Consider the following 17,841-nt stretch of genomic DNA (forward strand, 5'->3'; position numbering starts at 1 on the left):
AAGACCGCCCATTCGTCCTGGCGCAGCAAATGAGGGACGCGGCGAACAGATGGCTTCAACCGAATGGGCAAGATCCTCAAGTGGTGGAAAGAATACTCCTGGAGGAGTTTGTCGACGCCCTCCCGCCTAGGACCGCAGCATGGGTGAGATACCACCGTCCAACGGAGGTTAAAACAGCAGTGGCACTGGCTGAGGACCACCTAGCGGTCCACAGGGACAACACACCAAAGGCAGCGGAAAGGCCCATCCCAGCTCCACGCCGACGATTCCCACCACCATCCCGACTGGCACTGGAGTGGCGCCCTCACCTGACCGGAGGACCGGGAAGCAAGGATCAGGTCCCCTCCTTGAACAATCAACACAAGCACACACACGCACCCAGTCACACACACATACACATCCCACAAAGGGGGGAAAGGGGAAATAATTGTCTGACTCCTTGTCCGTTTCAGGATAACAGCGCTGTCCAGAAAGGGCTTCCCTCACAGAGTGCGCCTCAGACACCCGGGCCGGTGTGCTGGGGTTGCGGTCAACCGGGTAACATGCGCCGAGAGTGCTCCTTGATGGAGGTGGGGCAGGTGATGCAGGTTGTCGGGGCCCCAGCACCCGCCCCCGATTTAGGAGAGACGTACTGTGTCCCTGTAAGAATACAAGGGAGTACATACCGGGCGATGGTGGATTCGGGCTGTAAACAGTCCATGATTCACCAAAACCTGGTTCGACCCAGGGTGTTGAGGCAGGCGACACGGGGAAAAATCAGGTGTATTCATGGGGATGTGCACGAGTATCCGATTGTGCCAGTGGAAATTTGGTATGAGGGTCAAAAGCATAAGGTTAAGGTTGCCTCAAGCGCGCACCTTACGTATCCCATAATTTTAGGAACAAATTGGCCGGGGTTTAACCAGTTAGTGACACAATGTGTGGGGATGCGTTCACGGACTGTAGGACAGGGGAATATCCGGCAGTACTCGCTGGCGACGCGGATTCATCCGGCACTGACAGGCGGGAACCGGCAGGGGCTTCGCGGGAGGCCCCACCGGCCCTCCGCTGGCAGTCCACGGAGGATTTTCCCCTTGAGCAGTCCCGCGATGAAACTTTGCGCGCGGCCTGGGACCAGGTGGTTTGCATAGACGGTCAGCTGGTGCGCCCGGGGAAAACGCAGGTATTCCCCCACTTTGTGAATATTAGGGCTAGGTTATATAGAGTGAGCCGTGACACAAACAGGTGAGGAGTCCACCCAGTTGTTGGTGCCAAAACCCCGCCGGGAAATGGTTTTCCAGGCGGGGCACTGCAATCCCTTCGCTGGCCACTTGGGGTACGAGAAAACACTCAATCGGGTCATGGTCCGTTTCTATTGGCCAGGCATCCGGGCAGACATACGCCGCTGGTGTGCTGCCTCTCCGGATCGCCAGCTGGTAAACCCGGCAGCCGTCCCGAAGGCCCCTTTGCGCCCATTACCACTCATGGAGGTCCCATTCGAAAGAATTGGGATGGACCTCATCGGACCATTTAACCCAAGCACACCGGGATATCCCTTTGTGTTAGTTCTGGTGGACTACGCAACGCGGTATCAAGAAGCAGAGCCGCTGCGCTCCATCTCTGCCAAGAGTGTGGCGCAAGCACTCTTCACGGTCATTTCCCGCGTCGGAATCCCGAAAGAGATTTTGACGGACCAAGGCACGTCCTTTATGTCACGCACGATAAAGGAACTGTACGGGTTATTGGGGATTAAAGCAATCCGCACCAGTGTATACCACCCACAAACTGACGGGCTGGTGGAACGGTTTAATAAAACGCTAAAAACCATAATCCGTAAATTCACGCACGAGGACAAACCTAATTGGGATAAATGGCTGGATCCCCTAATGTTTGCGATGCGGGATGCACCCCAGACCTCTACCGGTTTTGCACCGTTCGAGTTGTCATACGGCAGGAAGCCGCGCAGCGTATTGGATCTAATTAAAGAAAGCTGGGGGGAAGGTTCAAGCCGCAGTAAAAACGAAATACAATACGTTATGGACCCGCGAGCAAAACTCCACCAGGTGGGGCACTTGTCACGCGAAAATTTGCTCCGCGCCCAGCAACGGCAACAGCGTACGTACAACAAGGGAACCCAGCTGAGAACATTTTCACCGGGAGAAAAAATACTTGCACTATTCCAAACTTCCAGCTCAAAATTGCTAGCAAAGTGGCAAGGACCCTTTGAGGTCACACGGCAGGTAAATGATGTGGATTACGAGGTTCGGTGCTCGGACCGAGGGGGAGACTTACAAATTTACCATGTAAACCTACTGAAAGCATGGAGGGAGGCCGAGCATGTCTCCATGGTGACGGTAGTGAGAGAGGAGGAGGAGTTGGGGACAGAGATCCCGCACTCTGCCTCTACTTCTCCTCTTCCCTGTGATGACCAGCTCACATTGGCTCAAAGAGCGGAGGTGGCTGAGTTATAGCGGCGCTACGCAGATGTGTTCTCCTCGCGGGCCGGGCGCACGGATCTCATCCGACATCATGTTGAGACCAGCCCGGGGATTACGGTGCGGTCTCGGCCATACAGGCTTCCCGAGCATAAACGCAAAATAGTTTGGGACGAATTAAAAACCATGCTGGAATTAGGAGAAATAGAAGAATCCCACAGTTCGTGGTGCATCCCTATCGTTCTTGTAGGGAAGAAGGATGGGTCTGTGCGGATTACCGCAAGGTGAATGAGGTGTCACGTTTTGACGTGTACCCAATGCCTCGGGTCGACGAGCTTATGGATCGGCTGGGCACTGCTCGTTTTTTCACGACACTGGATTTAACCAAGGGCTACTGGCAGATTCCCTTATCACCAGAGTCCCGGGAAAAATCGGCCTTCTCCACTCCGGAAGGTTTATACCAGTTTGTGACGCTCCCGTTCAGGTTGTTCGGTGCGCCTGCCACGTTCCAGCGCCTCATGGACCGGGTGCTGCGACCCCACGCTGCATACGCGGCTGCCTACCTGGATGATGTTATCATCCAGAGTAGCAGCTGGGAAGATCACCTGCGGCGGGTGGGAGCGGTGCTCGAGTCCTTGAGGCGGGCGGGGCTCACTGCCAACCCGGCGAAGTGCGCGGTTGGCCGGAGGGAGGTACAGTATCTGGGGTACCACTTGGGGGCGGGGGGCTGCAGCCGCAGGTTGACAAGACGGCGGCTATTGCGGCCTGTCCACCCCCCAAGACTAAAAAAGAGGTGAGGCAGTTTTTGGGTCTGGCGGGCTATTACCGTCGATTTATTCCCCGGTTTACGGACCTGACCAGCCCACTGACAGACCTCACCCGAAAAGGTGCTCCAGACCTGGTTCAGTGGACGGAGCGGTGCCAGCAGGTGTTTGAGGAGGTAAAGAAAGCACTCTGTGAGGAGCCGGTACTGCACATGCCATATTTTAACATCCCTTTCTGTCTGCAGGCGGACGCGTCGGGCCGGGGACTGGGGGTGGTTTTGACCCAGCGGGTGGAGGGCGTCGATCGCCCCATACTTTTCATCAGCCGGAAGTTGTCGGACCGGGAGGCGAGGTACAGTACGGTGGAGAGGGAGTGCCTCGCCATCCGATGGGCGGTCGGGCCCTCCGCTACTACCTGCTGGGGCGGGCCTTCAGTCTCTGCTCGGATCACAAACCTCTCCAGTGGCTCCACCGTATGAAAGACGCCAATGCGCGGATCACCCGGTTGTATCTCGCATTGCAGCCCTACAACTTCCAGGTGGTCCACAGGCCGGGAGCTCAGATGGCCGTGGCCGACTTCCTCTCTCGCTCCGCTATTGGGGGGCAGGGGGTGAGGGGGAGTGGGCGCGGCCGGACGGGTGCCCGGCCTGTGTCTGGCGGTGGAGGCATGTGGAGAGGGGCGTGTTCCGCGCGTCCCCTGCGGGCGGGGTGTGTGCAGGGGCCGGCCATGAAGCAGCCAACAGGTGAGTGGATACCTCAGCTGGAACGAGTGATCTAATCACCTGTTCCCTTTATTAGCAGCGCTGGAGACCATGAAATGGAGAGAGGCATGAGGACGCAGGAGGACGCAGGACATACGCAGGACATACGCACGGAGACGAACAAGGGACAGCTGAAAAGCTGGACAGACGGACAATTGTGTAAAGTAAAATATGTACTAAAGACTGTGTCAAACCTGAGAAGCTGAACAGACGGACAATTGTGTAAAGTAAAAGATATATTAAATACTGTGTCAAACCTGTATCCTGAGCTGTGTGATACTGTGGTCAGAAGAAGCCGGGCGAGACGCAGGAAACCTCCACAGGGATTTTCCAGAATCATCCTAGTAAATGTGTCTAATAACATCTGAATCACTCCCACTGCCCTCACCTTTTTTAAAATTATTTATAGTCCTTTACTCTCACAATCCTCATCCACAAATCTTTAATCCTTGCTCAAATTAATGGGGAAATTGTCGCTTACTCGGTCCGAATCGCTCTAGCTGCTGGTGGCTATGATTATAAACAATGTGAGGATGTGAGGAGCTCTGCAACCAGTGACGTCATGCGCACATTGTCTGCTACTTCCGGTACAAGCAAGGCTTTTTTATTAGCGACCAAAAGTTGCGAACTTTACCATCGATGTTCTCTACTAAATCCTTTCAGCAAAAATATGGCAATATCGCGAAATGATCAAGTATGACACATAGAATGGACCGACTATCCCCGTTTGAATAAGAAAATCTCATTTCAGTAGGCCTTTAAAAAAACAAGACAAAAGTCTTAACAAGCTGTTCCGCTTAGCTCTGCGTCTGCCAATTAAAAACTAAGTTATTTCACTTAACCTTTTTCTGTGTTGAAGCAGCAAAAAAGGACATCATGTTAAATGAAGACTTTCTGTCTCTGATAGTTAACATAATAATGTAACTGCATCATAAAGCCTACATGAACTCCATGGTGTTCAGGGATGAATAGTTTCTCCTATTGCTATTGTACTATTTTTTCATCTATAGTTACGTAGCAATGTAATGTAGCAGCCTAGTTTTGAATGGCAGGGTCCCTGCTACCACATTTTGATAAAAATATAACATTTACATAATAAAAATCAACTACAGGGTTCCCAAATGCTGTAATAAATTAAGCATGATGAGTTGAGCAAATGTCAGCATGTGGCCCCACTTTTAACTCTTTTAAACGCTTATTGCAAACGCTTACCGTATTTTTCCGATTATAAGTCGCTCCGGAGTATACGTCACACCGGCTGAAAATGCATAATAAAGAAGGAAAAAAAACATAAATACGTCGCACTGGAGTTTAAAGTCGCATTTTTGGGGGAAATTTATTTGATAAAATCCAACACCAAGAATAGACATTTGAAAGGCAATTTAAAATAAAGAATAGTGAACAACAGGCTGAATAAGTGTACGTTATATGACGCATAAATAACCAACTGAGAAGGTGCCTGGTATGTTAACGTAACATATTATGGTAAGAGTCATTCAAATAACTATAACATATAGAACATGCTGTACATTTACAAAACAATCTGTCACTCCTAATCGATAAATCCAATGAAATCTTCTTCGTCGATGTCGCTTCTAAACAACTCTGCCAACTCCAAAGGTATGCGCCGCTTCCTCTTGTCGTTTTCTGCTGCATATTTCACTACGTCCAGCTTGTAATCTGCAGTACATGATTTCCTTTTCGGTGCCATTTTTGTTCAGCCCGTCTCAGTTTTTATAAGTTACCGCCAACGATGAAATGATCCATTTTAATAGCATCTAGCAGTTAGCATTCCATGACTTCTGCCAGGACCCTCCCCCGCCAAATTCTTATTGGTTGACGTGTATGTGACGATTGCTGACGTGTGTGTGACGATTGCTGACATTTTCTTTGTCTCTTCCGCGAATGAGATAAATAATATTGTTTGATACTTTAAGGTAATGTGTTAATAATTTCACACATAAGTCGCTCCAGAGTATGTCGCACCCTCGGCCAAACTATGAAAAAAACTTATAGTCCGAAAAATACGGTACTTACAGTAAGTCATAACTTTGACTTTGTAAGTCATTATTTTGTCATTATTTTGACTTAGTAAATTACTAAGTCATAATAATGACGTACTTAGCATCTCAGGTAACTAGGACTGTTGATTTTACTTTATGGAAAAAAAATTGAGATATATATCGTATATCACCATTCAGCAAATGGAGCGGAAAACACAACCAAAAGTTGCAGACAAAACAGGCCTACTTCACCGCAGTCTGTAGTCTATTGCCCCTCAGGATGTGGTGGCAGCGACAAGGTGGAGACGTGATGGCGACAGGCCGAGTTACACCGATCCTTACACCCACCCTTGCCCGGTCTGTCCGCCGGAGAGACACCACTTTAACTAACAAGTTTTCTGGGGAAACACTGGAATGTATACTTGAATATCACGATGTAGTCATTTTCTATATCGCACAGAGACAATCCCGCGATATATCGAGTATATTAATATATATCCCAGCCCTATGTGAAATATGAAATGTGAAAATAATCAACCACATCCTCATTTGTTTGCTCTTCTCAAACATTTGCATAATTCATGTAAATCTTCCTTCCTGGTTGACATGTTATTGCCTCTGGCTTGCTTAATGAGACCACCCTGCACAGTCACCTTTCTGTAAAAACAAATACATATATATATATATATATATATATATATATATATATATATATATATATATATATATATATAAACATATATATATATATATATATATATATTATTTTATATTTTTTAAGCAAGCTTCGCTACACAGCTTAACAATGCAGCTCTACCAACTATCCGTCAGTCAGTGACAGATGTGGGAGCTGTAAGATAGATCATTTAGTTATACTTCAGTGAATATAGAATAGAATAGAATGCCTTTTATTGTCACCATACACAGGTACAATGAGATTAAAAACAGCTCCAGTATCAATGAGACAGTCTATAAATATGCAAAACATAGGAATGAAAGAAAAGAAAAATAGCGCAAAAGGAGGTAAGGTGCACAATCCAGTCCTGAGAATGTATGTTCTGAATGTGTTGTTTAAATATTATACTATATACAAATATACAGAAGCATAATACAGAATATGCTAAGCATGACCATGGTCAAATCTAATGTTAGCATGTAGCTAATATAGACACGCTCATGTTGCAAGTGGTATTTGCCGCCTAATACGTCAGACAAGAGTTACAGTGAAAAGTTCAAGTAAACCAATACATGGCTGATACATGATGTGCTATTTTACTGTTTACCATGAATTGATAAACAAGTTGAAAAACTTATTCGGGTGCTACCATTTAGTGGTCAATTGTACGGAATATGTACTGAACTGTGCAATCTACTAATAAAAGTATCAATCAATCAATCAATCAATCAAAAAAGCGCCAAACTGTTTATCGGGAAGCGCTTCTTTCGGCTCACTAGTCACAGCAATTTGTTGTAAACGAAACCGAGAAAAACACAAATTAAAGAGTGGGGTTCAGTTCAGATCATTTATTTATTTCGTTCAAAAAATTCTGACATTTGTCTGTAATTCAAGCACTCGTGTTTGTTTCCACCTTTGTAAAGTGGTATTACTTTAGCAATGTTCATATGGTCTGGAAATATCCCTTTCATGAGTGATACATTACAAATGGATCTTTATAAATGTCATATTCATGTTTACATAATCATCTTATTTGGACAGAGTTTGTAATATTTAAATCTTGTTTACTTGATCAAGAAAAATACTGTTTATATTATAGTGTCCCCAATTTTATTATCAACTTGAATTTTTATACCTCCCTTTAGTCCCTTCTGAGTCTTTTGTCCTCGATTTTAAAAATGTTCTATACAAATTGTTTTTTTACAGGCATTTTTTTATCCTTTTGTCATCCAAGGTTTGTTCATTCATTTTTTTCCAGCCTTTGCCTCCAATTTGGATTTTTTTTTTTTACAGTTCTTGTTATACAGATGAACCAATATTTTCATAAATGAGTTGTATGCATTACTCACATCATCTTTGTACACTTCATCTATTTTTTGTTTTCTTTTAATCTCAGGGCGCCAACAAATGTAAAGTGTCACACGTTACATATTCCTGTCTGAACAGCTATTTGTTTAGGGGGGGGGAACTATTCCTTTTATTTGCAGATCAAATGTTGTGACTTTTTTTTAATCCAGCAGTTGGCACAATTATGAAACACCAACACAATATCAGAAAAGTGTCCATACAGCCAGTGAGTGTGCTACACACTCACTGAGGCGTCATTTAACAAAACCCTAAAACACGCTTGCGAAACACTATTGTTAGACACATATAAAAACCGTACCAAATGGGACCTTTAACAAGGCGTCACTGGATAAACTTCTTAAAACAGTAAGTCAAACTTTTTACACCATAATGTATATCTAGTAATCTATTGAATAGTTTGGTTGATTAATCAAGTAAATCAGATAAGACACATTTTATAGTCTCAATGTGTATTTTAAGATTGTTCTGGTTGTCATGAATTTAATGATCTTGTATTTCACCTTCCTTTATGTTCTATTTACCTTTTATTTAATGTATTCATTTTTTGAAACCTTCTTTTACCTTCCATTTACTGTCTTTTACCTTTTTTATCTTCTATTTAGTGTGTTTTACTTGTAATGTACCTGCCATTTAACTTTGACATTAGTTTACCTTTTATTTTGTATTACCTTATTTTATACCGTCCCAATTTTGAACATTTTATATTTGTTATGGTCATCAAACGATTAATCAAAGCTACATAAAAAATCAAAGCTTTTTTCTAATCAGATTAATTGATTTTGGGCCAGATTTGCAAAGCTCTACATATCTCCCGCTAGACAGCATGAGCAATCTATAAAATACCGTGTACTATTAGTGGCCAAGTGATCTACTAAGACTGCGTGTGCAAGTGAAAAATGGTGCAGACCGTCTTATTTGAATGAGGATTTTGGGTAGACTATACAGTGCGTCACCATGGAGACACTCATTTACGGCACATTTGCGTTATCATGCCCCTACCTGTGGCTTTTTGATATGTTTTTAAAATGGTAAGAGACATGTACCACTTTTTACGGGCATTTTAAAAGCAATTGTGCCGTGCATCTACATTAAAACCACTTTTATTTGGGGTTTTTTGTGCCGCCAAAGGTGCATTGGAGGGAAGCTGCACTTATGTGATCAAGATATCAAAAATACATACTTATTATATAGGCTATATGTAAGTAATATATATTTTAAGTGGAAAAAAACATGTCATTCAAAAAAAATATTAAATGACAACAAAACGCAGTAATTCAGTTTGTTTTAATCAGCTTCTTCAGTCACTTAGCAGCTTAAAAAAAATATATAACGATGTTGCTGAATAGACTAACATTTGTTATTTCTGATGATCCAAATATGTTGAAACGTACATATCGGACGGAGGATTCACTGTCTGTCGTGTGTCTTTGCAGAGCAAGCACTCCTCTCTCACAGCTGTGTGCGTAACCGAGTCAGTTTGCACGTCCTTTTTCAAACATACTAATTACATAGTGGTAGCGAAACGGTGTGTTGGTGTTGATAAATCACATTCTGTGTGCTAAATAATATATTTGCATTTTCTCCTCTCAGTAGTGTGGCCGTTCATCCGCATATATTTTGCATATCAATGAAGACAGACAGGCATCCATCCATACATCCATCTTCTTCCGCTTATCCGAGGTCGGGTCGCGGGGGCAGCAGCCTAAGCAGAGAAGCCCAGACTTCCCTCTCCTCATATACTTCGTCAAGCTCTTCCCGGGGGATCCCGGGGCGTTCCGAAGACAGCCGGGAGACTTAGTCTTCCCAACGTGTCCTGGGTCTTCCCCGTAGCCTCCTACTGGTTGGACGTGCCCTAAACACCTCCTTAGGGAGGCGTTCGGGTGGCATCCTGACCAGATGCCCGAGCCACCCCATCTGGCTCCACTCGATGTGGAGGAACAGCGGCTTTACTTTGAGCTAAGACAGGCAGACACGCCTTATTCTGCTCACTTTAAAGACACAATCCACTTTCAACCTGTTCAGTAGCTCAGCTTTGCATGTGCTAACACGTGTTTTACTACACGCAAACCTTGAGTAAATAAGGTTCCAAATTGATCAATGTCTAATTCCTTTAAAATAAGATTCTAGGCCTCTTTGAGTCCTTCTGATTGTGTTTACTTGCTCTGTGCTACAAAAAAATATTTGCAGACAAATGTATTTCAAATACATGTTCCTGCCAAAAGGGTCCCTCTGACCAAACTTCAACTCACCACTTATCACCTGCAAACTGACAAAATGAATCCCAAGAAAGAAGTTGGGCAGAGAAAAAAACTTCATGCATATTTCAGAGGATAAATGCACATTTTGGCTTTTTTTGCTGTGTGGGCTGAGAATGAAATCGCACATTTGGTCTGAGCGCGCTCACTCAACTGCGCTTAAGAGCCTTGTCGTGTCGGAGCCCCACGGGGCCCACTTAGATTACGCCCCGAACCGTTCGCCTCTGTACGCAACATCTCTAGGGGGGATGCCAGGACAGCGTGGGTCGGGGTGAGTAGGACGAGTCCTAAAAATGACATCAGGGGGAAGAGCCTCCTGTACAAACCAATATTATCATACTACCGCTTATAAAACTACAAATGTTTTATGGTAGACGACCACAATGCATCGTGGCGGGCCATAATACCATGACCATGTCAAAAGTCCATAGTCTCATTTTTTTTAGAAAGTATTATCTGTTATCTCCAGCAGATTTCTTAACCTTTTTGACTTGGGGGCCCTACTTTTCCACTACAGAGGGTTCCGAGGCCCACTCAAATACTGACACTGAATTAGTCATCTTACTGTTGATTTCAATGGTATTGAATAATGACATCTAAACTACTTGTGTTTACAACTTTGTCAAATGATATGAAAGCATGTGTTAATCAAAAACTTTTTTTTTTAGGCTTAGGTCAGGCTGATTGCAAAAATAAGTACTAGTGAAATATACTGCAAAAAAAAAAAAGGTACTCATAAAAACTGATGAAAAATAAATGGACATAAACATACGCAGTTCTAAAATAAATCCATCCATCCATCCATCATCTTCCGCTTATCCGAGGTCGGGTCGCGGGGGCAACAGCCTAAGCAGGGTTACCCAGACTTCCCTCTCCCCAGCCACTTCGTCTAGCTCTTCCCGGGGGATCCCGAGGCGTTCCCAGGCCAGCCGGGAGACATAGTCTTCCCAACGTGTCCTGGGTCTTCCCCGTGGCCTCCTACCGGTTGGACGTGCCCTAAACACCTCCCTAGGGAGGCGTTCGGGTGGCATCCTGACCAGATGCCCGAACCACCTCATCTGGCTCCTCTCGATGTGAAGGAGCAGCGGCTTTACTTTGAGTTCCTCCCGGATGGCAGAGCTTCTCACCCTATCTCTAAGGGAGAGCCCCGCCACACGGCGGAGGAAACTCATTTCGGCCGCTTGTACCCGTGATCTTATCCTTTCGGTCATGACCCAAAGCTCATGACCATAGGTGAGGATGGGAACGTAGATCGACCGGTAAATTGAGAGCTTTGCCTTCCGGCTCAGCTCCTTCTTCACCACAACGGACCGGTACAACGTCCGCATTACTGAAGACGCCGCACCGATCCGCCTGTTGATCTCACGATCCACTCTTCCCTCACTCGTGAACAAGACTCCTAGGTACTTGAACTCCTCCACTTGGGGCAGGGTCTCCTCCCCAACCCGGAGATGGCACTCCACCCTTTTCCGGGCGAGAACCATGGACTCGGACTTGGAGGTGCTGATTCTCATTCCGGTCGCTTCACACTCGGCTGCGAACCGATCCAGCGAGAGCTGAAGACCCCGGTCAGATGAAGCCATCAGGACCACATCATCTGCAAAAAGCAGAGACCTAATCCTGCGGTTACCAAACCGGAACCCCTCAACGCCTTGACTGCGCCTAGAAATTCTGTCCATAAAAGTTATGAACAGAATCGGTGACAAAGGACAGCCTTGGCGGAGTCCAACCCTCACTGGAAATGTGTTCGACTTACTGCCGGCAATGCGGACCAAGCTCTGGCACTGATCGTACAGGGAACGGACCGCCACAATAAGACAGTCCGATACCCCATACTCTCTGAGCACTCCCCACAGGACTTCCCGAGGGACACGGTCGAATGCCTTCTCCAAGTCCACAAAGCACATGTAGACTGGTTGGGCAAACTCCCATGCACCCTCAAGAACCCTGCCGAGAGTATAGAGCTGGTCCACAGTTCCACGACCAGGACGAAAACCACACTGTTCCTCCTGAATCCGAGGTTCGACTATCCGACGTAGCCTCCTCTCCAGTACACCTGAATAAACCTTACCGGGAAGGCTGAGGAGTGTGATCCCACGATAGTTGGAACACACCCTCCGGTCCCCCTTTTTGAAGAGAGGAACCACCACCCCGGTCTGCCAACCCAGAGGTACCGCCCCTGATGTCCACGCGATGCTGCAAAGTCTTGTCAACCAAGACAGCCCCACAGCATCCAGAGCCTTAAGGAACTCCGGGCGGGTCTCGTCCACCCCTGGGGCCTTGCCACCGAGGAGCTTTTTAACTACCTCAGCGACCTCAGCCCCAGAAATAGGAGAGTCCACCACAGATTCCCCAGGCACTGCTTCCTCATAGGAAGACGTGTTGGTGGGATTGAGGAGGTCTTCGAAGTATTCCTTCCACCTGTCCACAACATCCGCAGTCGAGGTCAGCAGAACACCATCCGCACCATACACGGTGTTGATAGTGCACTGCTTCCCCTTCCTGAGGCGGCGGACGGTGGTCCAGAATCGCTTCGAAGCCGTCCGGAAGTCGTTTTCCATAGCTTCCCCGAACTCTTCCCATGTCCGAGTTTTTGCCTCCGCGACCGCTGAAGCTGCACACCGCTTGGCCTGTCGGTACCTGTCCACTGCCTCCGGAGTCCTATGAGTCAAAAGGACCCGATAGGACTCCTTCTTCAGCTTGACGGCATCCCTCACCGCTGGTGTCCACCAGGGGGTTTTAGGATTGCCGCCCCGACAGGCACCAACTACCTTGCGGCCACAGCTCCGATCTGCCGCCTCGACAATAGAGGTGCGGAACATGGTCCACTCAGACTCAATGTCCAGCACCTCCCTCGTGACATGTTCAAAGTTCTTCCGGAGGTGGGAATTGAAACTTTGTCTGACAGGAGACTCTGCCAGACGTTCCCAGCAGACCCTCACAATGCGTTTGGGCCTCCCAGGTCTGTCCGGCATCCTCCCCCACCATCGCAGCCAACTCACCACCAGGTGGTGATCGGTAGAAAGCTCCGCCCCTCTCTTCACCCGAGTGTCCATAACATGAGGCCGCAAATCCGATGACACAACTACAAAGTCGATCATGGAACTGCGGCCTAGGGTGTCCTGGTGCCAAGTGCACATATGGACACCCTTATGTTTGAACATGGTGTTTGTTATGGACAAACTGTGACGAGCACAAAAGTCCAATAACAAAACACCACTCGGGTTCAGATCCGGGCGGCCATTCTTCCCAATCACGCCTCTCCAGGTTTCACTGTCATTGCCAACGTGAGCGTTGAAGTCTCCCAGTAGGACAAGGGAATCACCCGGGGGAGCACTTTCCAGTACTCCCTCGAGTGTACCCAAAAAGGGTGGGTACTCTGAACTGCTGTTTGGTGCATAAGCACAAACAACAGTCAGGACCCGTCCCCCCACCCGAAGGCGGAGGGAGGCTACCCTTTCGTCCACCGGGTTGAACTCCAACGTACAGGCTTTGAGCCGGGGGGAAACAAGAATTGCCACCCCAGCCCGTCGCCTCTCACTGCCGGCAACGCCAGAGTGGAAGAGGGTCCAATCCCTCTCGAGAGAAGTGGTTCCAGAGCCCTTGCTGTGCGTCGAAGTGAGTCCGACTATATCCAGCCGGAATTTCTCGACTTCGCGCACTAGCTCAGGCTCTTTCCCCCCCAGTGACGTGACGTTCCACGTCCCAAGAGCTAGCTTCTGTAGCCGAGGATCGGACCGCCAAGTGCCCTGCCTTCGGCTGTCGCCCAGCTCACAATGCACCCGACCTCTATGGCCCCTGCTATGGGTGGTGAGCCCATTGGAGGGGTGACCCACGTTGCCTCTTCGGGCTGTGCCCGGCCGGGCCCCATGGGAACAGGCCCGGCCACCAGGCGCTCGCCATCGTGCCCCACCTCCGGGCCTGGCTCCAGAGGGGGGCCCCGGTGACCCGCGTCCGGGCGAGGGAAATCTGGGTCCATGATGTTTCTTCTTCATATAGGTCTTCGAGCTGCTCTTTGTCTGATCCCTCACCTAGAACCTGTTTGCCTTGGGAGACCCTACCAGGGGGCTTTATGCCCCCGGACAACATAGCTCCTAGGATCATTGGGACACGCAAACTCCTCTACCACGATAAGGTTGCAGCTCAGAGAGGAGTTCTAAAATAAAGACATTTAAAAATCATATATATCCATCCATTTTCTACCGCTTGTCCATTTTGGGGTCGCGGGGGGTGCTGAAGCCTATCTCAGCTGCATTCGAGCAAAAGGCGGGGTACACAAGTACACACAAGTCGCCACCTCATCACATATATAATATATATATGTTTCTTAAATAAACTGTCAATAAGATTTAAGTGCAAATGAAAATACAGTTTGACTATATTTACATAGCGCTTTTCTCTAGAGACAAAGCGCTTTACATCGTGAAACTCATTATCTACATCTTTAAGCTACGCTTTAAACCAACTTACAGCTTCACCACTTTAGTCATATTTTTTTGCGCCTAAGAAACTTCTCTATGACTTCAGCTACGGACTTCTTCTGCATGTTTGAAATTGTCGTTACTGCCACAAGTGGTGGAAAAGCGTATTAAAACAGAGTACCGCTGAGCAATAGATATGAAATAGTCGACCTCTAGGGGCCGTTCACTGCCCAGAAACACTGATTAACAGTATTACATATACATGTATGTATTTGTTACAATGTTTATGTTAATTGTATTTATCATATACTCACGATTTATCATGCAATGTTTTTCAATTTTTTAACTTCTGTGTATTTATTCTATTACACTTCTAATTATCGTATAGTCCACACTTTATTACTGCACAATGTTTCATTTATGAATTCCTAATAAATGAATACGTTTTCACTAGAACATGCTTCTTAGAAATGTGGTAACGTGCAACAAGTTGAACACAGGAAGTGAAACAATTGCTAAGACAAATGCAAATATAAGATTTGAAACAAAAAAAGTGCTGCTTTTTCTTACTCCTTTTCGGAGATGTGAAATCCTCAGTGTAACTTCAAACTAAACTACCAAGTTAAAAAGAACCCATGTCAAAATCTGATGAAGTCATTCATGCAAACTCTCTCCAACAAGAGCATGCATCACTTTGCCCTGCGCACAAACGTAATCTGACAGCAACACACTCTCGTTGTTGTGCGTGCAATTAGTGTGTTATCTTTCACACACAGAACCATCACGCCGCCACTTTAGCCTGTGTTTTTCTTACCCTTATCCTCCTCATGGCTGCCACGATCTCCATGCGACTGTTGGGCCGCGGCACGTCCAGGCTCCCCACATACTGCCACACACACACACGAATGGGTATTTTAATGATGCTGGTTTTAACGTGAAAACCACAGTCAACAAATGTTCAAAGCAGTGAGACTTGTTTAAACGTGCACCCTCTTTGAACACCTGGATGACAATTATTCATGTTAAAATGTGACTTGAACTTTCGGACCAGGGGCCCACTCAAAAATCAACACTGAATCTTAATCCTCATTTTAATGGTACTCAAGAATCATATTTAACCCACTTACAGTGTACACCCTTGTCAAATTATAGGAAACCATGTTTTAGTCACAAAATATTATTTATTAAGAACATAGGCTTACGCCGCTTACCGCCCGTATTCAGCTGGGATAGGCTGCAGCTCCCCCTGTGACCCCAAAAGGCACAAGCGGTAGAATATGGATGGGCTAATGGAACATAGGCTTCGGTCGGACTGATTAAAAAAATAAGTACTAACCAAATATACTGCATATGAAGGGACTCATAATTAACTGACCATTTTATTTATAGTTATTTTGTACCAAAATAAATACATTAAATTGATATTGAATATGGTCCTTAATTAAACTCTCAATACAATTAAAGTGCAAAAAAGAATAAAGTCGTAATTTTAGTGCTTAAGAAACGTATTTGTTTACTTTAGCGCCAGACTTCTTCTGTTTGTTTGATATTGCCATTACAGCCACAAGTGGTAGAAAATTGTATTACAACTGAGTACCGCTGCAGATATATATACTTTGGCGGTCTGCTAGGGGGCGCTAGCTCCCCAATAATAGGTTTAGAAACACTAAACTAGCTAACCTTGCGCACACGCCATCACTGATTGTGTGAACTTGAAAGAGGTCCGTATGAATATGAACTGAATTTGGGAAGCCACCCTTTCACGGGCCAAATTTTGGCCCCGGACCCCATTTTAGGCACTGTCACACCAAATTTCTTCCCCCCTACAAAAACCTTCCCCCCCCATTTACTTCCCGGGTCATGATTACTACAGACGTTTTGTTAACGCTATATTATAAAAATCTAATGCTATATTATAAAAATACAGACGTTATCTTAACGCTATACAATAAAAAACAATACAAATAAAAATAATAACAATTTTTGTATTTACTTCCGGGGTCACGTTTCCTCACGATTCCTCTTACGTCATCCCATAGCTTGTGTTTGTCAATTATTATTTTTTTTTTATTTTATTTTTTTATAATATAGCGTTAACAAAACGTCTGTATTTTTATAATATATCCAATTTCCATCCATTTTCTACCGCTTATTCCCTTTTGGGGTCGCGGGGGGCACAGGTGCCTATCTCAGCTACAATCAGGCGGAAGGCGGTGTACACCCTGGACAAGTCGCCAACTTATCGCAGGGCCAACACAGATAGACAGACAACATTCACACTCACATTCACACACTAGGGCCAATTTAGTGATTCCAATCAACCTATCCCCAGGTGCATGTCTTTGGAAGTGGGAGGAAGCCGGAGTACCCGGAGAGAACCCACGCATTCACGGGGAGAACATGCAAACTCCACACAGAAAGATCCCGGGCCTGGGTTTGAAACCAGGACTGCAGGACCTTCGTATTGCGAGGCAGACGCACTAACCCCTCTTCCACCGTGAAGCCCTAATATAGCGTTATATTTTTATAATATAGCGTTATATTTTTATAATATAGCGTTAACAAAATGTCTGTATTAATCATGACCCCGGAAGTAAATGGGGGGGACGGTTTTTGTAGGAGGGGGAGAAATTTGGCGTGACATCACCCCTGGTTTAGAGGAAGTTGGAAGGAAGGCAAGATTGTATTACAAATATCTCTGCAATTTATTACTTCACATTTTCAGGTACCAATATAGAAAAGTTGGTTTTGCATAAAAGGTTCCCTTAAAAGCTTTATGATGGCCACAGCTTGACCTTGGCACAGACTATTTTTATTTGCAATATTCAAAAATGTCTTTGTAGCTCTAAATATATAAGTTTCACTGCACATGACTGGAAGTACAAAGCTTCGTGTTTAACAGCATGAAACGTTCACGTGCAAGAGGAACTTCAAGCACTGGTAGTGTGAGGCGTGTAAATCACGGTCTACAATGTTTAAGCAGCGTTTAAAATCAGTCACTTGAGCCTAAAGAGACAATGGGTCCGTTTTTTAAGCTAATCTAGTGTGTACTAGATGATGGTTAATAATTGATGGGAACAGCAGAAAGCCATATTTGAACATTTTAAAAAGCACGACCAATACTGAAAATGTTATAATTAGTGCAACATAAGTGATGTACTAAAGTTGACGCACCTGCC

At 45.8% G+C, this 17,841-nt stretch overlaps 1 protein-coding gene across 2 annotated transcripts in view; it reads right to left on the reverse strand.

Annotated features, from left to right (window-relative positions):
• The window catches only part of si:dkey-34e4.1 (carboxyl-terminal PDZ ligand of neuronal nitric oxide synthase protein), a 119,700-nt gene that overhangs the window by 101,331 nt on the left and 528 nt on the right, over positions 1-17,841 (reverse strand). Inside the window, exon 2 of one of the 2 annotated variants that reach the window (XM_061908277.1) lies at positions 15,477-15,548. The exons of the other annotated variant lie outside the window; for it this stretch is intronic. Coding sequence (XP_061764261.1) covers positions 15,477-15,548 — 72 coding nt within the window. The remainder of the gene's footprint in view (positions 1-15,476; positions 15,549-17,841) is intronic. 2 annotated transcript variants of the gene reach the window in all.

Source organism: Nerophis ophidion, linkage group LG08 (genome assembly GCF_033978795.1).
Source record: "Nerophis ophidion isolate RoL-2023_Sa linkage group LG08, RoL_Noph_v1.0, whole genome shotgun sequence".
NCBI lineage: Eukaryota > Metazoa > Chordata > Actinopteri > Syngnathiformes > Syngnathidae > Nerophis > Nerophis ophidion.